Source organism: Cannabis sativa, chromosome 4, assembly GCF_029168945.1.
Source record: "Cannabis sativa cultivar Pink pepper isolate KNU-18-1 chromosome 4, ASM2916894v1, whole genome shotgun sequence".
Lineage (NCBI taxonomy): Eukaryota > Viridiplantae > Streptophyta > Magnoliopsida > Rosales > Cannabaceae > Cannabis > Cannabis sativa.
The window spans coordinates 9,528,149-9,550,439 of NC_083604.1; the positions used below are offsets into that span (position 1 = coordinate 9,528,149).

Here is a 22,291-nt window from a genome sequence, read left to right on the forward strand (position 1 = left end):
AGCTTCTTTGCATTTTCTTCCTCGTCAACTGAACATAGACGCCCACGGTCTTGCAAAAGAAGCTCTTAGGCTGAGAAAAGAAGTTTAGAGGGGATTGTTCTCTCCCTTCTCTGCTGCTTGTTCCTCTTGTTCTTCTCTTCTTGCAGCTTCTTTCTGCCCAAAAAAAAAACTATTAAAGAATTAATATTTAAAAGAATAAAATTTAAACTAACATTTAAATGAGGATTATTAACCATTCATAGGGGCGGACCCATATTGTAGCGAGAGGGGGCAGTTGCTCCATAAAAAAAAAAATCAGAAAAAAAAGTATATGTATTTTAGTTAATTACAACATATATTTATAATAAAAGATAATATTTATAGGCATAATAGAAGGTTCAAATCCTAGTAACAACACTGTAGTTTTTCTTTTTAAGTTTATTTTTGCCCCCTCCTTTACAAAAAAAAAAAATAAATAAATAAATACACCCCCTCACTTTAAATTCCGAGTTTGCCACTACACAGACTGTAACCGACGTGTTATTAATTGTAGATGCAAATAGTCATATTTTTTGCTTTAGTTTAGAACCGACACAAAATGTTAAATAAAAAAAAAAAGTTTTTGCTTTGATTCATAACTGAAGCAAATAATAGTGCACTGACGCTGACTGGTTTTTTTACTTTGGTTATGAACCAAAGCAAAAGAATTTTTTAAAAAATAAAAATAAATCTGAACCACCGCACCACCACCACTGCACCGCCAACACCGCACCACCACCATCGCACCCACCCATGGCCATCGCACCACCACAACCCTAAAAAAAGCCAACATCAAATGAAAAAGAGAGAGATCGAAAGAGGGAAAGAAAGAGAGAGATCGAAAGAGAGAAATAAATAGAGAGAGTGAGAGAGAGATCAAAAGGGGAAAAAGAGAGAGATATAGATTATCGTTATGGGGGTGGTTGCATGGAGTCTGTCCGAGCCTGTGGTGCAAGCAGCAACCTTCGTTGTTTGGGCTTCATCGTTGGCGGTCCAATATAGATATATATATATATAGAGAGAGAGAGAGAGAGATAAAACTGAGAGAGAGAGAGAGAGTGAGAGGAAATGAGGGTGTTTGTTATGTTAGGTTATGTATTAGTAGGGTTTTTTAAAATGGGTCGAAACCCAATTTTGTAATTTTTTTAAAGTAATTAGCGTTAGTTGTGCACCGACGCAAAACTGGTGTCAGTTGTGTACCAATGCAAAATTAGCGTCGATTGTGCACCGACACAAAATTTACGTCGCTACATAACCGATGCTAGAAGCTATGTTTGAGGAAAATTGACACAAAATTCGACCCTGTAATTTTTTTAAAAAAATTCATCTTTAGCATTAATTTTTGTTTTGCACTATGTTTGGTAGGAGGGGGAGATGGGTGGATGGAGAGGGGTCGAGGGAGAGTGATGGAAGGGGAGACTAAATCACTTATTTGGCAAGAGGGAGAGAAGGAGGGAGAGGAGAGATAGAGGGAGACATTCTCCCTCCAAACTTTCAAAATTTAATCTCTCCAAATTTGGAAGGATTGTAGACATATACCAAATCATGCCCCCTGAACTTTTAAGGTCGTTAAAAATGTACCCTGAACTATTGAGATTGTTGGATTTAAGGACTTTTTTCCAATTTTAGTAAAAAAGTCTAACATGGATGAAAGTTCAGAGGGCATAATATAGTACATGTCAAAGTTCGAGGGGCATGATTTAGTAGATATCGAAATTAGAGAGCATGATTTAGTACATAAATAATTTTTGAAATAGTAAATTGAATGAAATTTGACAAAAGTCCTTAAATCCAACAATTTCAATAGTTCAGGGGGCATTTTTAACGATCTTAAAAGTCCAGAGGGCATGATTTGGAACATGTCAAAATTCAGAAGGCAAAAATCATAATTAACCTTTTACAAAATACAATAACTACCCTTAAAAAATAATAAAATTTTATTTTCAAAAAGACAATTTTGTAATTTTACTAATCAATTTTTTCTCTATCCTTCCCACCTCACACCTAATACCAAACAATAGAAAGGAGATTAACAATCCTCTTCATCCATCCTACTCCCCATCCTCTCTAACCTCTCTATCCATCCTACTCTCCCTCCCTCCCACCAAACATAGCCTTATTGTCGAAGTAGCAACTAACAAAAATATATAACAATAATTATATCATATCTAACGGATCATATATTTATTTAAATAAAAAAAAATCTATTTCTTAATTTGAAAAGGACAAAATTTTCACAATTCTAATCGACTAGGCGTATTATGTCAATTTAAGTAATATATCGGGAAATGTCTATTGATTCCTTATTCACGCGGTTTCGAACACAACTGGTATATTCCAAAATAATTATTACTCGGACATCTTTACCCCTAACCATGAACCTCCTTTGGGTTTTTGATTGATTCAACTTTTCTATTTTTTTATTTTCCAATCCGAAGCGAAAAAGAAAAAGGAACGAAAAAAATAGAAGTTGCTAACTTGAAATCGAATTATTAAAAATTTCGTTGTAATCAATATAGTAATAGTAAGTAATACAAATTTTTTTACTTAAATATTTTATTTAAGTATTTTGAATTTATAATTGTTGTACAATATTGAGATTTTTTGTATGATATTGTTGCCCAGTCCATTTTCTTTCTCATACTATTATTAATTAAATTTTTAGCCTGAAAATGCAAGTTCTTAGTTTCACGCGAGTTAATCCGCTTTTATTCTTTTTCGAATTTATTTTGAATTCTAAAAATTAAGATAGTAAGCTACATGTTATCCCATATTTGACTAAATAGATATTTTTGCTATTGCTGAAGTCTAGAAAAAAAAAATAGAAGAAATTTAACCAAGTAATATCTAAAAAATCTTGTTTTTTTTTTTTAACATGAAGAGATAAAGAAACTATTGCAATTGCCAGAAATACTAAGCCCACTAAAGGAACAAAAATAGCAGATAAGTTGCTGATAGTTGTCATAGAATGGGTATCTCGATTTAATATTTGTACCTGTTATTTATTGGTATATTTGTTATTATATTAAGATTTTATCCTGTTATAAAGATATTTTATCCTTCACATATAATTATACTTAATACTTAAGTGTGAAATTCCCAAAATGGATTTGTCATTTCTATAAAGAATATAATTTACAACTCTAAGTTCTAGATTATCCTTTTCCTGCAACAAGTCTTGTGAAAAAAGTTTTTTTAAATTTATACCATCCGCTATTTCATATATGATTACGGGTAGAACCAAAACAAAATATTTTTTCTTGGTAGGTGTGATCCATTGGACATAGATCTAATTTTTTAATATTTTGGATTCCTTAATTTGTTTTACCCTTCCCGGTATTGTTGATTGCGATGCGCCATACACCAAGCTTGTTTCAGAGCGGATGTCAGAAGTGGAAAGAAAGAGTTACAATCCTCTTTGCTTTCTTACATGACAGCTTTCGAAGCAAGCTAGCCAAGCAAGGATAGTGGGGAATGAGAAAGATACATTTAGAAGGAATGTATTAGGATGGGCCCTAGCGATTAGGCATGCAGGTGGAAACAAACGTTAAATAATATACTACCTTCGATCCATTCGGTCAACCTCGCCCCTCATCGCTTGTTTGAGAGCTATAACTTCACCGGTGAGATTGTTAGCCAGTTTAGATATATTTGATTGAAAATTTATTCATATTCCATAAAGGAGCCGAATGAAATCAAAGTTTCACGTTCAGTTTTGAATTAGAGATGTGAAATTAAAACTGATGAATCGACGTCGACATATGTTTCCACAAATAATTGGAATTCAATTTCTTGGTCTGCATCTTCCATTTTGGAAACTTATAAAGTTCTTCTGTTAAGCCCTGATCAATTAACCTACAAAATCTTTTAAATTGTACCTGATTAAATCCGGGTATTGTAGATATTATCCCATTTCTATCCCCAAGTATTTTTGTATTTCTCATTTATATTTCTAGAAAAAAAATCCCATTATTTTCTCATTCTTCATCAAATAAGATAGATCGATATAGCAATGATAGAATTTCTATTCTGTTTATTACTGAATCACATGAAATTTTACTTAACTCCATATATATAAATAGATGGAGCAATAAACGGAGGAATAAAGTTAATTTTATTCTCAAGTCAGATTTGCAACAGATATAAACAGAAAAGGGCTGATAAATTCCACTTAGACTTTCGGGAGTTTTGTATTGAATATCAATCAAAACAAAAAGTGATTCAATTTCTACCATTATTATGATATTCTGTATTCTAAATTTCAATTGAATACCAAAAATGTATTCAAGATTTGATCTTTTCAATGAACTAATAAGATAAACACATAATAATCAGAAACAACATAGAATTTCTTTTTTTAGCACTTAACGTGTTCTTCAATTGTTCAAAAAATAATTTACAGAGAAGAGAAACATTTTTTCACATTTTTTTAGTCGAATTCGTAAAAGATATGAAATGTATAAATAATGTGTAAGTCAAAAAAGCATATATAACTATAGCTATCTATATATAAGCTCACTCTTTTCTATTACAACTTTATTCGGAATAGCACCTGTCCGAGTAGCGGCATGACATTTTCTAAAAAGTATAAAAAGAAATCCTATACTGAATTCAATTCCCGATTTCTATAATTATCCTATAATTGAGAATTTTTTTTTGTGATATTTTCAACTTTCGAGCATATATTACTTCATATATCCTTTTCGATCGTTTCAATTGCAATTGCAATTCAATTCATAATCTTGTTAGTCGATGAAATCATAGGACTATATAATTCTTCTGAAAAAAGGATGATAGCTACTTTTTGTTGTATAACAGAATTATTAGTTACTCGTTGAATTTATTGGGGACATTTACCATGAAGTGAATTATATGAATCATTAATCTTTCTTTCATGGAGTTTTTCCATAATTTCCTTTCCTTTGGGGGTAGGAAAATCATGATCGGGATTGCGGACTCAAAGCTATAGAATTTGGGCGTAGGCCTTTTACTGAAATAGAATGGTCTTACTCTTTCTTTTTCTTTCTTTTTTAACTTTCAACTTTTTTTTCTCTTTTCTTTTTTAAGTTAGTGTCAGCTAAAATGATAATTTATTTTTTTAGAACAAATAAATAATTACATTAATAGTATAATTAATAAAATCTTATTATTTCAAAATAGGATATAGAATATAATGGGTAATATATAATTAATATGTCAATATCTACTACTGCACATTATTTTAATTAAAAAAATAAAAAAAATCTTATCATTGTATTTTAATAAAATGTGTCAAAAAAATAAACTAAATAAATTTATCTAAACAACACAGCAACACATACATACAACAAAAAAAAAATTCTCAAGAAAAACTAAAAATATACATTATATAAAAATACACATGAATAAAAAATAATTGTTGAACAAAAATATATTCTGAAAACTACTTAAAAATAACTAAAAAAATAACATAAAAATAATGTAAAAATAACAAATTAAATGCACATATATATAACAAAAAAATTGTATAGAAAAAACTAAAAATATATACCATAAAAAATGCACATAAACTAATTAATTCAACAACAACTGTACAAAAGAAAAATACATAAAAATAACAAAAAAAAAAAAACTATAAAACACATAACCAACAACATAAAAATAACTCTAAAACAATAAAAAAAAAATAGCTATAAATCAATAGAAAAAGATATCAATCTTATTAAAATATGAAAATTATTCATAAATCAACTCCGAATAAATTACAAAATGTCAAAAAAAAACCGCTTTTATAAATTGTGTAAAAGAGAGAAAGATATAAGAAGAGTGCTCTTAATTTTTTTCTAAGATAGAAAAAGAGTGTTAAAAAAAATATTAAAGTAAAAGAATCATATTTTCGTAAAGGTTAAAAAAATTAATTAAGATTTTTTTTTTTATAAAATGTAATTAATTAAATAAAAATAGAATGAAATGGTTTAAGTGTTAAAAAATAAAATAAAATTTTGTGAGCGAGTGAAAACTTGTTAGAAAAAAAAAATATATAAAAATTTACATTTATTATATATATTTTATATGTAAAGATAAAAAAAAAAATAGTAGAGAGGATACATAAGAAAAGAAAGAAAAGAAGAAGTCAGCTAAAAAAACAATAAAAAAAGGTGATTCTACAATGCACTTTTTTAAAAGGGATGTACTAATGCACCCTCTATTTATTTCGGCATCTAGAAAAAAAAAATTTAGTCTAATTTTTTTTTCATATTCATGTATATTATAGTTATTTAAGATATCCTACAAAATTTTAAGAAATTCGAAATAATTTACAATTTATAAAATAAGATTCAAACAGTCTATTTTAGACGTGTATAAAATAAAATAGCCACGCGTGCAACATACTTTTTGAACCTAGTATTCTGCGTGTTAAAATTTTTTGAATTTCTTAAAATTTTACAGAATGTTTTAAATAATTATAATATACATGATCATGAGAAAAATTTGACTAAAAATTATTTCAGATACTAAAACGGATAGAGATGTATCAGTACATCAGAGAGTGCATTATAGAATTTTCCAAAAAAAATATAAAAGTGATATAAGAAAGAAAAAAAACTTTATAGAAGCTTTAATAAATAAAAAAGAGTAAAAAGTAAAAAAAAAAACAAAAACAAAAAATATAGAGAAAGCATAAATGTAAAAATTATTTTGTTGTAAACTTTGAATAAAAGTTAGTATATGGTGTAAATATATACTCTATGGTAATCATATTTTGTAGGGTTGAGATGCAAAATGAGCTTAAATTTAAAAACTAAATTAATTAGTAAATGTTTATTTTTTTAAAAATTAATAAAATGGTCAAATATAATAAATTAACTAATAAAAATTATAAAAAAAATACATTTACTTTACATTAATTTATTCAAAAAAAATAATAATTAAATTAAGTTATATAATTTTTTTACTATAAAATATCAATATATTATAACAAAAACGAATAAATATATTAGATAATTAAATATATACAATTTGATATATTGTATTACTTTGATATATTGTATTACTGAGAATTAATATATCGTAATAATAAAATTATATACCATAAAGAATTTATAATAATACTAAGTTAATTAATATTCAAAATATATAAATATACCATGTTCTTTAAGTAATTCACTCCTAATTTTAAAAAAAAATACAAAAAAAAAATTATTGATTTTTTTTATATGGTAAAAAGTATTTACTTATATAATGCTATGATTTAAGATCATTTGTTATAATTTTCTTATTTTGTATTTTATAAAATTCCCATATTTTAATTGTTTTTAAAAAAATATGTCACATTTTATGACATTATTTCTATGCCATATTTTTATAAACAATATTAATTTATCCATAATATTGTGAATAGCCATCTGAGTGTGAATATATTTATACATATTATATATGTAGAGTAATTAACTGTAAATTATGCTACGCGTAATACGTACAAAGTCCCATATGTTTTTTATGTTTATTTTTTATTTGTTGCTGAATAAGAACCCATACAATTCAAATTAGATTATACACGAGTACTTGTGAATGTGATGACTTGACCACTAATTAGATACGATAAATTCCTTTTGAGATCTTTATAGATATTATTGCTCTCACAGTTACATATAAAAATTAATATGTTCTTAAGTAGAAATACTTTTTATTTTCGGTATATGTCTCGATTTTATATTGTACGTTATAATAATTATAATCTATATTTTACTTGTTTTCAAATAATTAATTTTAAATAATTATAATGACAAAAATAAGAATCAAACAAGCACTTATCTGTGAGCTTATTTTTCTTTTTGAAATTTTTTACACTGATGCACTCTTTATTTATTTTGGTATTTGAGAGAATTTTTTAGTCTAATTTTTTTTCATAGTCGTGTTGTGTGTACGTTATAGTTAAGATATCGTGTAAAATTTTGATACCTTTGGAGAAATTTAACATACTAAAAATAAGATTTAAACACTTTGTTGTACGCGTGACTCTTTTATTTTATACGTATGTGAAATGGATTATTTAAACACTGATTTTTATATCGTACATTATTCCAAATTTTATAAAATATCTTAAATAATTATAATGTACGCAACTATAAAAAAATTTAAACTTTGTTTACATCATAGTATATTATTACCATTATATATAATGTCCTATCAAAAATTAGAAAATTAGAATATAATTTTTCGTAATTTAGATAATAAATAATATTCCTACAATATAAGTAAAGGTGGTACGCTAATTTAAAATATTATATATATGAGTTCTACAATATATTTTCTTAAAATGAATATACTAGTGCATCTTTTTATCTATTTCCATATTTAAAAGAACTTTATAATCTATTTTTTTATTCGTGTATGTTGGAGTTATTTAAGATATTACATAAAATTTTAAAAAATTAAAAATAATTTACAATATAGATTGCAGGGTTAGAATAATTTATTTCATATGCATATAAAATAAAACAGTCACGCATGCAATACATTATTTGAATCCTATTTTCAGCGTATTTTTTTTTCAAAAAAATTCTTAAAATTTTAGAAAATATATATTTTAAATAACTATAAGTATATCACCATACAAAATTTTTTCCGTACATCTCGTTTAAAAGCTGCATATTATAAAATTTTCTTATATATATATGTGGAGCCTATCTATCCACAGAAAGTACAATTATTACGAAATTAGCCTTACTTTCATTTAAAGGAGAAAAGAAATTAGCCTTACTCAATTTTTTCTTTCACAAGTGTAAATGATAACAATATGTTTTATATCATTTTCTCTCTTTTTTTTTTTTTTTGATAATATCAATTTTGTATTTTTTTTTTTCCTTTTGAAAGAATCAATTTTTTTTTTAAAGAAACTTATAAAAATATTAGAATTTAAGTTAATTTTTATAAAAATACTGTCACACGAAAATATTTTCAAAAATATTATGTTTTTATACAATACCAGTAGAACACAGAACATAACAACTCAAAACAATAGTAGAACAACTATAAAACACTAGTGAAAACTTAACACAGTATACTTTAATATGAAACTTATAAAAAATACAGTAAAAAAGTAAAAATACCACATGACAATATTTTTATAAAAAAATAACAAAAGTTAGTATATCATATAAATTTTTTTGATTATGTGTCAAAAATTATATATAATTGTTCCTTACAAAAAAAAACTCGTGGATTTATAGCTTTTTTTCCCTTTTAGAGGGAAATGGACAAGCTTGCCCCCATCGTTCAACACTATGAAAATAAATTAATAATCACAAGAATATTACATATTGCATTATAGTAATCACAACACTAACAACTTATCATCCACAAACATATTTTATGTATGTTTATATATATAGTATGATCTATAATATTGATCTTATTCTAGAAAAAAGCAAACATTGAAACACAACACGAGGGCGTACGTGTGCAAAACCTTTGTTAGCAAACTCGCCACGTGCTCAACCCCAAATCCCATTAGGCCATTACCATATCAATTTACCTCAAAATGATCATATTAATTTAAGAACCACAATACAATAACACAAGGGCTTACGTGTGTATTTGTACTAACTAACCATAGTTAACAAAACTAACCCTACATATATGGTTAAGCCCTATATATACTAATCACTACTCCATGCGATTCTTCACGACAGATGTCCATGTCTGAACAATCCCAATAGCATTTTCTTCTTCTTTTTCTTTAAAAAAAAAAAAAATACAAAACCCCAGTTAACTTCAAGCTTGTGATAATGAAACCATTTCTTCAAGCTAAAATAATCACTCTCTTAACACTCTTTTCCTTTGGCTTCATTTTGTACCAAACACCATGGCCTTTCACTCTATTTCTCTCAATACTATTCTCCTTCGTATACTCCTTTCTCAACCGGTGGCTAGTCCCCGGAGGTTTGGCTTGGTCAAAGTCAAACCACCGTTTCTCAAAACTCCAAGGCCCAATGGGCTGGCCCATCTTAGGGACTATACCCGAAATGGGCCCACTGGCTCATCGCAAACTGGCCAACTTGGCCGCTTCTTTCGACGCGAAACGCGTCATGGCGCTGAGCCTCGGCTTTACGCCAGTCATCATCAGTAGCCACCCGGAAACCGCCAAGGAAATCTTGGGTGGATCGTCCTTTACTGACCGTCCGATCAAGGACTCGGCTCGCTTGCTGATGTTCGAGCGAGCCATAGGTTTCGCTCCAGCCGGAACCTATTGGCGCCACCTTAGGAGAGTCGCAGCCGTTCATATGTTCTCCCCAAGGCGTATTGCCACTCTGGAGGGGCTCCGCCAGCGCGTGGCTGACGAAATGTTGGCGCGCGTGGGGCAAGAAATGGATGAGAGAGGTGTGGTGGTGGGTCTTAGAGGTATTTTACAAAAGGGTTCTCTTACTAATGTGTTGGAGAGTGTTTTTGGGAGTCGTTTGGGTTTAGAAAATCAAGCTGGTCAACGTTTAGGGGATATGGTCAACGAAGGATATGAATTAATTTCCAAATTTAATTTGGAGGATTATTTTCCTCTAAAATTTTTGGACTTTTTTGGGGTCAAAAGAAAGTGCAACATATTAGCGGCTAAGGTCAATGATATCGTGAGTCAAATAGTAAAAGAAAGGAAAATATCATTTGGTACTACTGAATCTGAACCTGATGATAATGATTTTCTTAGTGCTTTGCTAGCTTTGCCAAATGAGGACCAATTAAGTGATTCGGACATGGTGGCTATACTATGGGTAAGCACTCTTTTTTTTACCTCATCAAACTACGAAACACAACCCACACACGTGTGACTAAATTATAAAATTTTAAAGTTTAATTTAACTCAAAGTAAAGTCCATGATCAAATCCCAAAAGAAAGAGTTAGCCTATGATATGACAAGACATCTCATTAGATACACCCAAACAAAAAAGAGAAAAAGACTTTTTTGGTATGTAAAGAAGGAACTCCCCTTTTCTGCTTTTGAGAGATAAAAGTTGTAGTGTTTCTTTTGAAGTTGATAGGTAGTGTTTTCTTTTGCAGCTTTGTTATCCTTAATAAGGCTTTATGATTTTGTCCTTTACGGGTATTTTACTTTCAAACAACTTGTTTTTTTATAACACTTACAGCCCAAAAAACCATTTGACTCATTAGTCAATCTTTTGAGAAGACAAGGATAGTCACAGCAAACCAATAATCTCCACACCATACCCCAAATCTTAACTCTCCTATGTACCCTCACACAATACATTGTTATTATTGAAATATAACTTTATCCCAAAAAAAAAATTGGGTGCCAGACAAATCTTATAGTTGAACTTATTTATCCACTTTGAAAATAATGTTACTCTATAATAAATTATAATATGGTATCATGTACAGGAATATGATGTCACTCTATGGTCCATATATTCAAGCTTGAGAATCATAAATGCTTTTCATTTTTATTTGTGCTCTCCACGTTCTCAATCCATACAAAACATTCCTTATTCCATTGAACTTTAAGCATTGGTGGCCTCTCAATTATTCTATTTATACACTAATACTAGGAATACTAATATATTTCTAATCATAACTATTTTTATATTCAGGAAATGATATTTCGAGGCACAGATACGGTTGCCATACTTTTGGAATGGATAATGGCCAGGATGGTTTTGCACCAAGACATGCAAGAAAAAGTACAGCATGAGATTGACACGTGCGTGGGCAACAACAGGCACGTGCGAGAAACTGACATTCCAAACCTTCCATATCTCCAAGCTATTGTCAAGGAAGTCCTCCGACTCCACCCACCAGGCCCATTACTCTCATGGGCCCGTCTGGCGGTCCACGATGTCCATATAGACAAGCACTTCATACCAGCTGGAACAACCGCAATGGTTAACATGTGGGCCATAACTCACGACCCATCCATTTGGGAGGATCCATGGGCTTTCAGGCCCGAGAGATTCATGGAAGAAGATGTGACCATAATGGGCTCTGATCTTAGGTTAGCCCCATTTGGATCGGGCCGAAGAGTTTGCCCAGGCAAGGCCCTGGGCCTGGCCACTGTGCACCTCTGGCTAGCTAGGCTTCTACACCAGTACAAGTGGCTCCCGGCTCAGCCTGTGGACCTCTCCGAGTGCCTGAGGCTGTCCATGGAGATGAAGAACCCAGTGACGTGTCACGTGGCTCCTCGTTTGAACAATGCATGCCCATAATGAATTATTAATTAATAAGCTATATATATAGTACCTATTATTATTATTATTATTATTATTAATTATCGTTTGCTGTATGGTCCATATATTAATTATAATTATAAATATGCTTTAATATGTAAAGGAAAACGTAACTATACGTACTAAAGGTCATGAAAGATCTTTATAATTGTATCAAAAAAATATATTTAGTTTGTTTTCCTGTAATAATAATTTGAGTGTGGCGAGTGATTAACTAAGTTAGATTGTTAAGGCCAGGGACTCACCTCAGCCTATATCTTTCTTGTATAATATTATGAAAATAGAACTGTAAATAAATTCTATATATGTATGTTAATTAATATATGTTAATTTTGATTTTTTTTTTTACATGATCACCTTTTTTTTTTTTTTAATGGAAATATGGCAATTTTATTAAATAGAATCAGCCATTACAATGTTCGTCAACTCAGAAGGTGAGTTGGTTACATCAAAGATACGTACTGACGAGTAACAAGAGCTCCGAGCAAGGAAATGCGCGGCCTTATTAGCAGTGCGTTTAACAAAAATCAAAGAGACATTAGATAATTCATCAAGCAAATTCTTACAATCTGAAACCAGAAATCCGAAGTAAGAAGGGAGGCACACCGAGCTATGTATTGCTTGAACAGCAACAAGGCAATCTGTCTCAACAATCACCGAAGGCCAAGTCTTAGTCTTGAGCCAACTCAAAACTTCTTTGATACCAATAACTTCAGCCACTTCAGGGGAGGCACTTCCGAGAGTAATAAAAGTACGGGCTTCAATCATGATACCATCACAATCTCTAGCTATGATCACCTTAGAAGAGAAGAAAGTACTATTAAAAGGAATATCATTCGTTTAAGAAAACTCATTATCTATTTTAAGGATATGTTTAGCTAATTTATGAGTCGCAACATAAAATACGACAAATATTAAGAGAGATACCCTAATAAGAAAGATAATAAAATTTTAATGTTTGAGAATAAGATACTTTAAGCCCATCTTAATCCTATTTGTGGTGTTTGTTGAAGTTAGTTATGTCTGGTTAGTATTCAGTCAAAACCAGTTAGTTTGTTTAAGCTTCAATTTTGGCAGTTAAGTTAGTTGAGAACATTACTATCTCTCCAACACTCTTAGACATTACCTTATAAATACCAACATCTTCTATAGTCAGAGACACAATTTAGAATTCTTTCTCCTCCTCTTCTAAATTCTCTCTGTACAAAAATAAAGCTATAGAACTCAATCTTTAGTGAATTCATAGGTGTTGGTGATTATCACTATTGTAACACCAAGTGTAAATGCATAAAGATTGAAGCCGAAGGTTGTTCCATCCGGAGAGTAAACAGTTGCCACTGCCAAGCAACTAATCTAATCTCGTTATATTGGTGTTGTTATCCTGATTTTGGCCCAGATGACGTGACATACTTACGTGGTCAATGTTAGCGCCACATGGCAGTACAACTAACCAACAAGGAGTTCAAGTTAGCACTCTAGCCAACGGGGTACCTGACACTCAAATAAGATGACAAGTGGCAGACTAGCCACCTTAAGGGGCTGGCCGGCCAACTTTTGGACAGCACAAGGCTCCAGCCTGCTTCCTGCAGGTGCCTCGCTGGCCAGGATTGGACCTTGCAGGATTCTGGTGCACAAACTTACACGTGGACTACTAGTTGGACCGCAAATTGGGCCTTAACAGCCCAATAAAGTAGATGAAAAAGACCTATATTTTAGTTTTTTGTATTTAATCAATTTAATATGTAAATACTACTTATTTATTTATTAATTATGATTTAAACTCTCCTATATAAAGAGCCTTAACTCAACCCTGAAAACCCTAAGTCTCATTCTAAGTCATTAACTGATAACTAAGTTTGATAACTCACTCCACTCCACTCTCACTCTCTCTCTCTCTCTCTCTCTCTCTCTCTCTCTCTCTCTCTCTCTCTCTCTCTCTCTCTCTCTCTCTCTCTCTCTCTCTCTCTCTCTCTCTCGCATCTACTATAGCATCTCTCAACACTTGAGATTAGCCATCTTTGATTCCTACTTTGTAACCATAGATAGCCATATCAAATCCCACCCATAATGATCCGAATAGTGTTATCTCTTTGTATCAATACAATTAAATGGGGAGTAGGTCATTACCCGCTAATTAAGGGGGTCGAACCTCTATAAAAATCCTCGTGTTCATTTAATTTCGAGTTTGTAACACGTGGCAAGCATCAGTTTAATATGACCTTGTTGTTGGTTGGTCAATTTCTAAGGTCAACAGTTTGGTGCTTTCATTGAGAGCGAGTTGATATCATAACTGATCAAACATCATGGTTAACACGAGGAGAACTCTAATTGCTCCATCTGTATCATTGGGTCTTCCTCAAGACCCTCTGACTGCAGATCTTGATGTCCATGTTCCAGCCGCTACTGGAATTCCCATGAACACCGCAAATGTGGCCAATCCTGCCACCACGGCAGGCACCTCGAATCTAGTCACTATAGCTAGCGAGAGTGACATGAACATCCTGGTGGATGTGAACAGCAGACCCTTGCCTCCAAAAGAGGACCCTCCACTAGTGCCTCCCACTGAAGGAAGGACCCTTAGTGAACAGCCCCCATGAATAACAACCAGATCTCGTCTCTAGTACTATGCTGGAGAGACAAGACCAGGAATCGGTGAGCCTCATGTGGACTTGGGAGAAGATCTCGAGTTGGCTAGACTAAGAGAGGCCATCTACCAAGCCAGCCTAACTGAAGAACCATGTGCTGCTAATTGGGATGTATTCGCTCAGTACAGACGAGAATTCTTGAGATGGATGAATGACCAAGACTACATCCTTTGATCTCACCAAGAAAAGTTAGATCCGTGGCATCGACCAAGTCCACAAGCAACGGAAAACTGTGGCTTGCATGGCCACATTGGCTTTGTATGGATGAAAACCAAAAGTTAAACTCAAGAAAACAAGAAAACAAAACAAAGCAAAGCAAAACTATGTTAAAAAAATCTTTAGCATGGTCCACAAGTGCCCATGCGTGCATAGGGTCGTGGCATCGACCGAGTGTTGGAATTATTTTACCAGGATCTTAGATCTACTCACAAGTATATTGATTAACAACCTAAATATGTACTTTTAAAACGAAATTAATTAAACGCATATAAATTATGAGAAACCTTACATTGGGTGCAGCGGAATAATATGTCTCCTCCCACTCAGATCTCTAACCCTTGATTCCTTTCTGTCGCAGAGTATAATCAAGATCTGAGCCTGAATGTCCTTCTTTGTTGACTCGACCCCCGCATGACAAATTTCTTCCTCACTATGATTGAGGTATTACTTGATGTGTGTGGGCACTACTCTATCACTTAGAGGGATTTCAAAAAACAGAGAAGAAAGAGAGAGAGAGAGAGAGAGAGAGAGAGAGAGAGAGAGAGAGAGAGAGAGAGAGAGAGAGAGAGAGAGAGAGAGAGTGGCGGCTCAGGAGTGTTTGTGTGTAAGAAAAGAATGCAGTTATGTGTGTGTGAATCTTGGAGCCTTTACCTTCTATTTATAGAATACCACATAGGGTTAGGATTGAATTACTTGACATTAAAATTGAAAAAATAAATGACAAAAAGGCAAGTAAAGTGGCCGGCCATAGCAATGTGGAAACAAGCCTTTCACTTTTGCAACTTTCCTATTTTATCATTTCTAGTTTCCCATTCTCTAAAATTGCCAATTTTCTCATTCAACCACATAAATGTCAAATCTAATTATTTAATAATTATAATTAATTATCAAATAATATATTGTCATTTATTTTATTTATTAATTAAACTAATCAAAGTTTCCTAATTAATAAATATATCCTATAAACTCTCTATTTACTGTTTTGCCCTTAATAAGTGATAAATTCACAAATAGACATAGTCTAACTTGAGAATTATAATTGATTAATTAAAACCAATTAAATGAGTCTTACAAGTAATATTGTCTCAACTAGTGTGGGGACCATGGGTCTTTATATCCAAGCTTCCAATAAGCAGATCAAGAATTTACATCTTGAATTCACTGACTTATTAATTCTTCGTTGAATCCACGCATAGAACTTAGAATTGCACTCTCAGCTATATAGAACGCTCTATATGTTCCACCATATAGACACGTCATTAATTATCCATTGTTATAATCTTAATTTGATCAATGATCCTCTATATAGATGATTTACACTGTAAATGGATCAAATTACCGCAAGACGCTACAATGTATTTTATCCTTAAAACACTTAACCCTATATAAATGATATTTCAGCTAAGTGAAATGAGTACTCCACCATTTATTTTCGTTTGGTTAAGCTCGAAGGAAATCATCCTTTACTTTCTATTCGCCAGATAGAAGCTATAGATTCCATATTTATGTTAGCGCTCCCACTCAATTGCACTACCGTGTTCCCAAAATGTACGTATCACCCTGACCCAAAAGTAAGCTTAACTAACAAATCAAAGAACACGAATAATACTCTTGAGACTGAACCTAATCATATCAGGATTAAGATCATTTGATCTAGGATTAACTAAGTGATATTGAATTGAATAGATATTACGGTAAATTTAATAAATCTATATCAAAATCAATATCGGTCCATTCCAATGCATACTCCATGCATTCAACCCAAGCTTTACTTTAACCAATGCTCTGGAAAGAACATAGCATTTCACCAAATGCAAGTAAACTCTGTTGTAGATTGTCATATCAGTAAAACCCTAGTGTTCTGATAAATCTAGGAATCTTTAATCACATAATCATGTTTAGTTTCCACTGTGTTGACAACACAATAAACATGATCAAGTGTGTGAAAAGGTTTGAATGAATTTATAAATCAAATAGATAAACAATTGATAAGGCGAACCAAAACATTCATAAATGAATGAAAAATACTTCTGTTATTTTATTGATATTGAATAATCTGGATTACATTGAAACAGAGTTTTATTTAAGGCATAAAACCCAACACCGAGTCCACAGGCAACAGAAAACCGTGGCTTGCATGGCCACATAGGATTTGTTTTGATGAAAACAAAAATTTAAACTCAAGAAAACAAGAAAAGAAAACAAAACAAAGCCAAACTTGGTCAAAAAAAATCGTTTGTATGGTCTTTAGACGCCCATGTGTGCATAGGGTCAGGGCATCCACCGAGTCCACAGGCAACAGAAAACTGTAGCTTGCATGGCCACATAGGATTTATTTTTGTACAAGGTGGCTTTGTTTTAAGGTGTTTTTTTGATGATTTTTTATGATTATTTAAGTTGATTCTGAGCTGGTTTTGTTGTTAATTTGGAGAAAGATCAAAGTTTGAGCTTTTAACCTCAAACTTTGTTCTTTAATGGCAGATTTGGATTCAGAGGTTTATACTTATTTTGTTGCTTGAAGTATGTTTGATATTGTTTAATTAGGTGGTCTGGAGAGTTTGGTTGGATTTGGGATAAATTTGAGTTCATGGTGTTAATTTTAGGGTTTTCTACAAGGAACCAGTTAATTGATTTAGGTAGCCCTGTAAAACTAGTTAACCGTTTCCCCAGGCCGAACCCTAAGAACCAGTTTTCCATTTTGGCAATCCAGTTTACCGGTTCTAACAGTATTGGAACCCTAGCTTTTTGTGTTTTGACGATATTTAGGGTATTGTCACGCTATCCATTGATAGGAATACTTCTAGTTTTGATTTTAAGTTCCCAAAAAGTGATTTGGCATATCACTTATCAATTTTTATGAATGTTGTGACTTAGGGGCCTATAAATCGTCAAGCAATAGTTTTCACTCAAGTTGACCGGCACACTTAAATTTAGAATCAATGTAAGATTAGTATAATTATATGCATTTATGATTATATATTTAGCGTGCATGTTTATGAATGCCTATTAGATAACATATTGATATAGCGATATCAGTGCACATAGAGCTACACTGGATACCAACGAATGTATGTTTGGCATGAGTACTGATTGACGCTATCACATCGGTACGAATAGAGTATCGAGTATATGCTGATATTATGGTTAATAGTATTGTCGTACGAACGTTCTAGACTCAGTAAGTGTGGGATGCGGGATATTGTTATATTTGGGTGTATGGGCGCCTAGTTATAATCTGGTTTATGTTATGTTATGATTATACTTTTCTTACTGAGTCTGTCGACTCACTGTTATTGTTTACATGTGTAGGTAAGGGCAAGGCTAAGGCTGAACAATAGTGAGTTCGAGCTAATGAAGATTGTAAATATCAGGGCAGTTAGACCTGGAGTATTCGATCTTCAAGGCAGCAGGCTATATTTTGTTAGTCTCTAAACGACAGCTTCTGTAAATAAATATTTTATAGTACAGTTGTAACTTTTAAAAGACAAAATTTCGAATAATGTAAAGTTTATTTAATTAAAGTTAAAGGTTAATTATGAAAATTTTAATTAAACACAATTTTTAATAAATCTGTTGATTAGCAACGAATTGCACATTTAGTATTTGAATCACAATAACACATCTAATCTAGTAGGGTGTTACATTGACATCCCTTATAATAGTAATAGAAAAATAATAAAACTTGTATGAAAATTCTTTCTTTAGTATCTTATGCCTAAATGTATGTTCAATTTTTCCACTGTTGTTCTTAAGTTGTTTTTGTTCTCTTTATTTTTGATGTCTTCTACTGCATGTTCTCTTGTTGTGCCCTAGCTTCTCACATTTGCTGCTCTTGTTATGTTGTTTCTATTCCCAGCCAGCTTCCATCCTTCTTTTTTCTTGTCTTCTAGATTTCACCTTTTCAACTAGAGGGAAGACTATTACGTTTTTCACATTTTGTGGTACATCCCACTCACTTTGGTTTCCTATTGGGTACATTGTTCCTTCATAAATTGCTAGCCAATTTTTCTTTGTGTAGTAATCTGAGCAATACTTGTATGGGTCCATGTTTATCTCCTTCAACACAGCCACAACATGTCCACATGGCATTTTATCGATTTAGAAACTGTTGCACGTGCATGTTCGCTCTTTGAGGTCTATTGTCCATAATTTTTTCATTATGATTACCTGAAACAAATAATGAGTGGTTGATTTTACCTGTGTTATTTGAAACCAACATTTATTATACATAGAGAACAATAGTGGGACACCCCTACAAAAATGCTAGAAAAACCTTAATAGCCCCAGAATGATTTTGGTTTAACAATTTAAACTGCATAATCTAGATCTCACCTCCAGGTTCAATGAGTATGTTTAGCTTTCCAGTATCATCTGTTCTCTAGGTGGTGCCAATGTAGTAAATGTGTTTTGTGCTTTTGTCCTATTACTATATGTCCATTGTTGCACTAATGCTCTCAAGCATTCCATTAGTGTTGTAATTGGAAGCTCCCTTACTATTAAATTTTCCAAGTTTAGTGATTCTACTATGTTTGAGGTCATGGTGGAATATCTCTAATTTTTACTATGAATCCTTGACCATTTCTCATAATTGACTTTTTTCAAGTACGGTCTTATGCGTTTGTCCAAGCCATCTAGTTCTGTCATGTGGTACTCAAATTGTCTTTTTGTGTATGCTTTCACTGCTCCAAAGAATGGTAGGTTGTACTTAGCAGCATGTGTTTTAAAGTTTTTTTAAGGTTGTTTACTAGGTGATATCCACTGTATGCGCGTGTGATTTTTGTGAATATTTCTCTTGCTACTTTGATCACGCTCTCGTTTCTATCTGAAATTAGACACTATTTTTCTCTCACGCCATATGCTTCTTTTTAATTTTTGAAAAATCATTCCCAAGATTTATCATTTTTGGAATCAACAACATAGAATGCAAGTAGAAATATGTGACCTAATGCATCTTGTGTGCATGAAGACAACAATGTTCCTCCGTAAGTTGCTTTCAGGAATGTACCGTCGACCACTATTGTTGACCTGCATGTTTCCTGCCCTTTTATCGAAGCATCCAAAGCTATAAAAACAAACAGCACAATGTTATCTTCTACTATTTTCAAATCCACAATTGATCTAGGGTTGCTTTTTTGCACCATGTGCAAGAAACTTAGTATCAGGCTGTATGATTCCTTAGCATTTCCTCCTAGGTCATTTGTAGCATGCTCTTTACTTCTCCAAGCTTTCATGTAGTTCATCTTGATTCCGTACCTGTGTTTCAATTCTCGTTTCTTATCTAGTGGTGTTGTTTTTGTCTCTATGTCCAGAATCATGTGTTTGATGCATTCTCCTATGAATTTTGTTGTTGCTTGCCTTCAGTCTTCATATCTAACATTTATTAGGCAGGTATGGATTTTTTAGAAACTCTTGATTATGAAAGTATTTGTTGGCCCATTTATTGATGCTTGTAGAGACCAATTATAGCTTTCAAAAACACACTTCAAACAATATTCTTAAGAGCACGACCTCCAAACCTTGAATTGGAAGTTATTTTTGATTGCATAGTAGCTCAGTACTCTCTTGAGTGTTTCATTATCTTTATATGCATGTTCTTTTTCAACTTCAGGGTGGAATTTATCTATTATGAACTTTGTGTTGTTGATGTCAACATTCTAATCTATTTTTTTATTGTTGTTTTTAATTTTTTCTATCATTTCTTCATCAATGAGATTTTCATAGTCAACTATGTCGAATTGGTTTTTGTTACCTTCTTCTGTTTTAGTTTCTCCTTCTTCCAATGTATATGATTAGGTTATTGGCGCGTTGTTCTCAAGCATTTCCACATTTTGTTGATATTGTGTTGTTTTTGATATGAACATTGGTATTGCAGCGATTGTTGTGTTGTTGTTCTTTGTGTTGACGCATAATGGACATATGGTAAAATCAGTTTCTTTGATCTTCAGTTGCAAGTAAAATAAAAGGCCCGGATCATTGAATATTTTAATCGGTGGTATTCCATCTTTTGCTTGGTACTAGATTAGCATGGTTATTTTTGTGGGGTCGCACGCCAGTGAAGAGAGTAGAATTTGAACCTGCTGTTCATACTTGCAATCTTTTGGTATCAATTCTCCACTAGCCTCATAATTGACATAATTTTTTCCTTCTTCCCATCGCTCATTGCTCATCAAGAGAACTAGTATAGATTCCATAACCTGCAATATTTTGATAGTATTTCAACAATTCAATATTTTAACACAAAGACAACAATAGTAAAACAACAGTAAGAAAACCATCGACGTTTATTCTTTTTGTTTCGGTGGTCCAGCTATCATTTGGGTGCCTAATTTTTATCTATATCCCTAATTTCCAATATAATGTAGGTAATTAATCAAGAATGACTCTAGAACAACGTTAGAAATTTTAAAATTCAACGCAATTTACTAATCGACTTTTTTTTCTCGGGAATGATGTATATTAATTTGCATTTACTTCAATCACGCACGTAAATAAATACAATTTCATAAAATACAGATTGTTTTTATTATTGAATTCAAGATCTATGTTTGGGCAATTATTTTTAATTTTTTATTTAAAAGAATTATGTGGGTTTAAGTGTCTAGCCTTTTTTATTCATTGAATTCTGATCTTGATGAAGTTTTTGGGTGTTTATTTGTGTCGATTTCATTGTTTTTGTTCCATCTTGCCGAAATTAATAGTTATTTTCTTGGTGTTCTCATGTTGATGTGGTGATTCTGTCCGTGGTTATGAAAGATGGAGGTGTCGTATGTGATTTACGATGTGTACAATATAAAAGGAAAAAAAAAATATCAGGGCAGTATTTTTGTAAAATTTATTGTGTGACTATATAAATATAAAACATACCTTAAAATCTAATATTTATGAAAAAACCCCTTAAAAATTTTATCACTACACTAGAGTAATAGAATTGTTCTTTTAAATAGTGATTAACTTATTGAACTCCTAATTATTGAGTGAAAGAGATACCTTATTCACATTGAATACATATATATATGTGAGAATTGTAAGATGCATAGAGATTTATTTCAAAATTAATTCACAATAAGAGGAGTAGTTCATCCATTTTATATATGATATTTAATTTCTAGATATTATGAATGTGTGATTCTTTAACATTCTTTTCAAGATAATGACTAATTTTTTTTATTCACCAATCTTGCATGCCTCGATGACAA

The 22,291-nt window shown here is 31.8% G+C and overlaps 1 protein-coding gene across 1 annotated transcript; it reads left to right on the forward strand.

Moving 5' to 3' along the window:
• Positions 1 to 9,548: 9,548 nt before the first annotated feature.
• LOC115712101 (cytochrome P450 78A5) lies at positions 9,549 to 12,581 on the forward strand. Its single transcript, XM_030640332.2, has 2 exons — positions 9,549 to 10,763; positions 11,599 to 12,581. Exons 1-2 carry the CDS (start codon positions 9,789 to 9,791, stop codon positions 12,208 to 12,210), a joined length of 1,587 nt encoding a protein of 528 aa, XP_030496192.2. The 5' UTR covers positions 9,549 to 9,788; the 3' UTR covers positions 12,211 to 12,581.
• The last annotated feature ends 9,710 nt before the right edge of the window (positions 12,582 to 22,291 follow it).

Coding starts and splice junctions, on each gene's coding strand:
- LOC115712101 (XM_030640332.2), top strand. CDS start 9,789: ATGAAACCATTTCTTCAAGCTAAAATAATCACTCTCTTAACACTCTTT. Junction 10,764..11,598: donor ACATGGTGGCTATACTATGG/GTAAGCACTCTT, acceptor TTTTATATTCAG/GAAATGATATTTCGAGGCAC.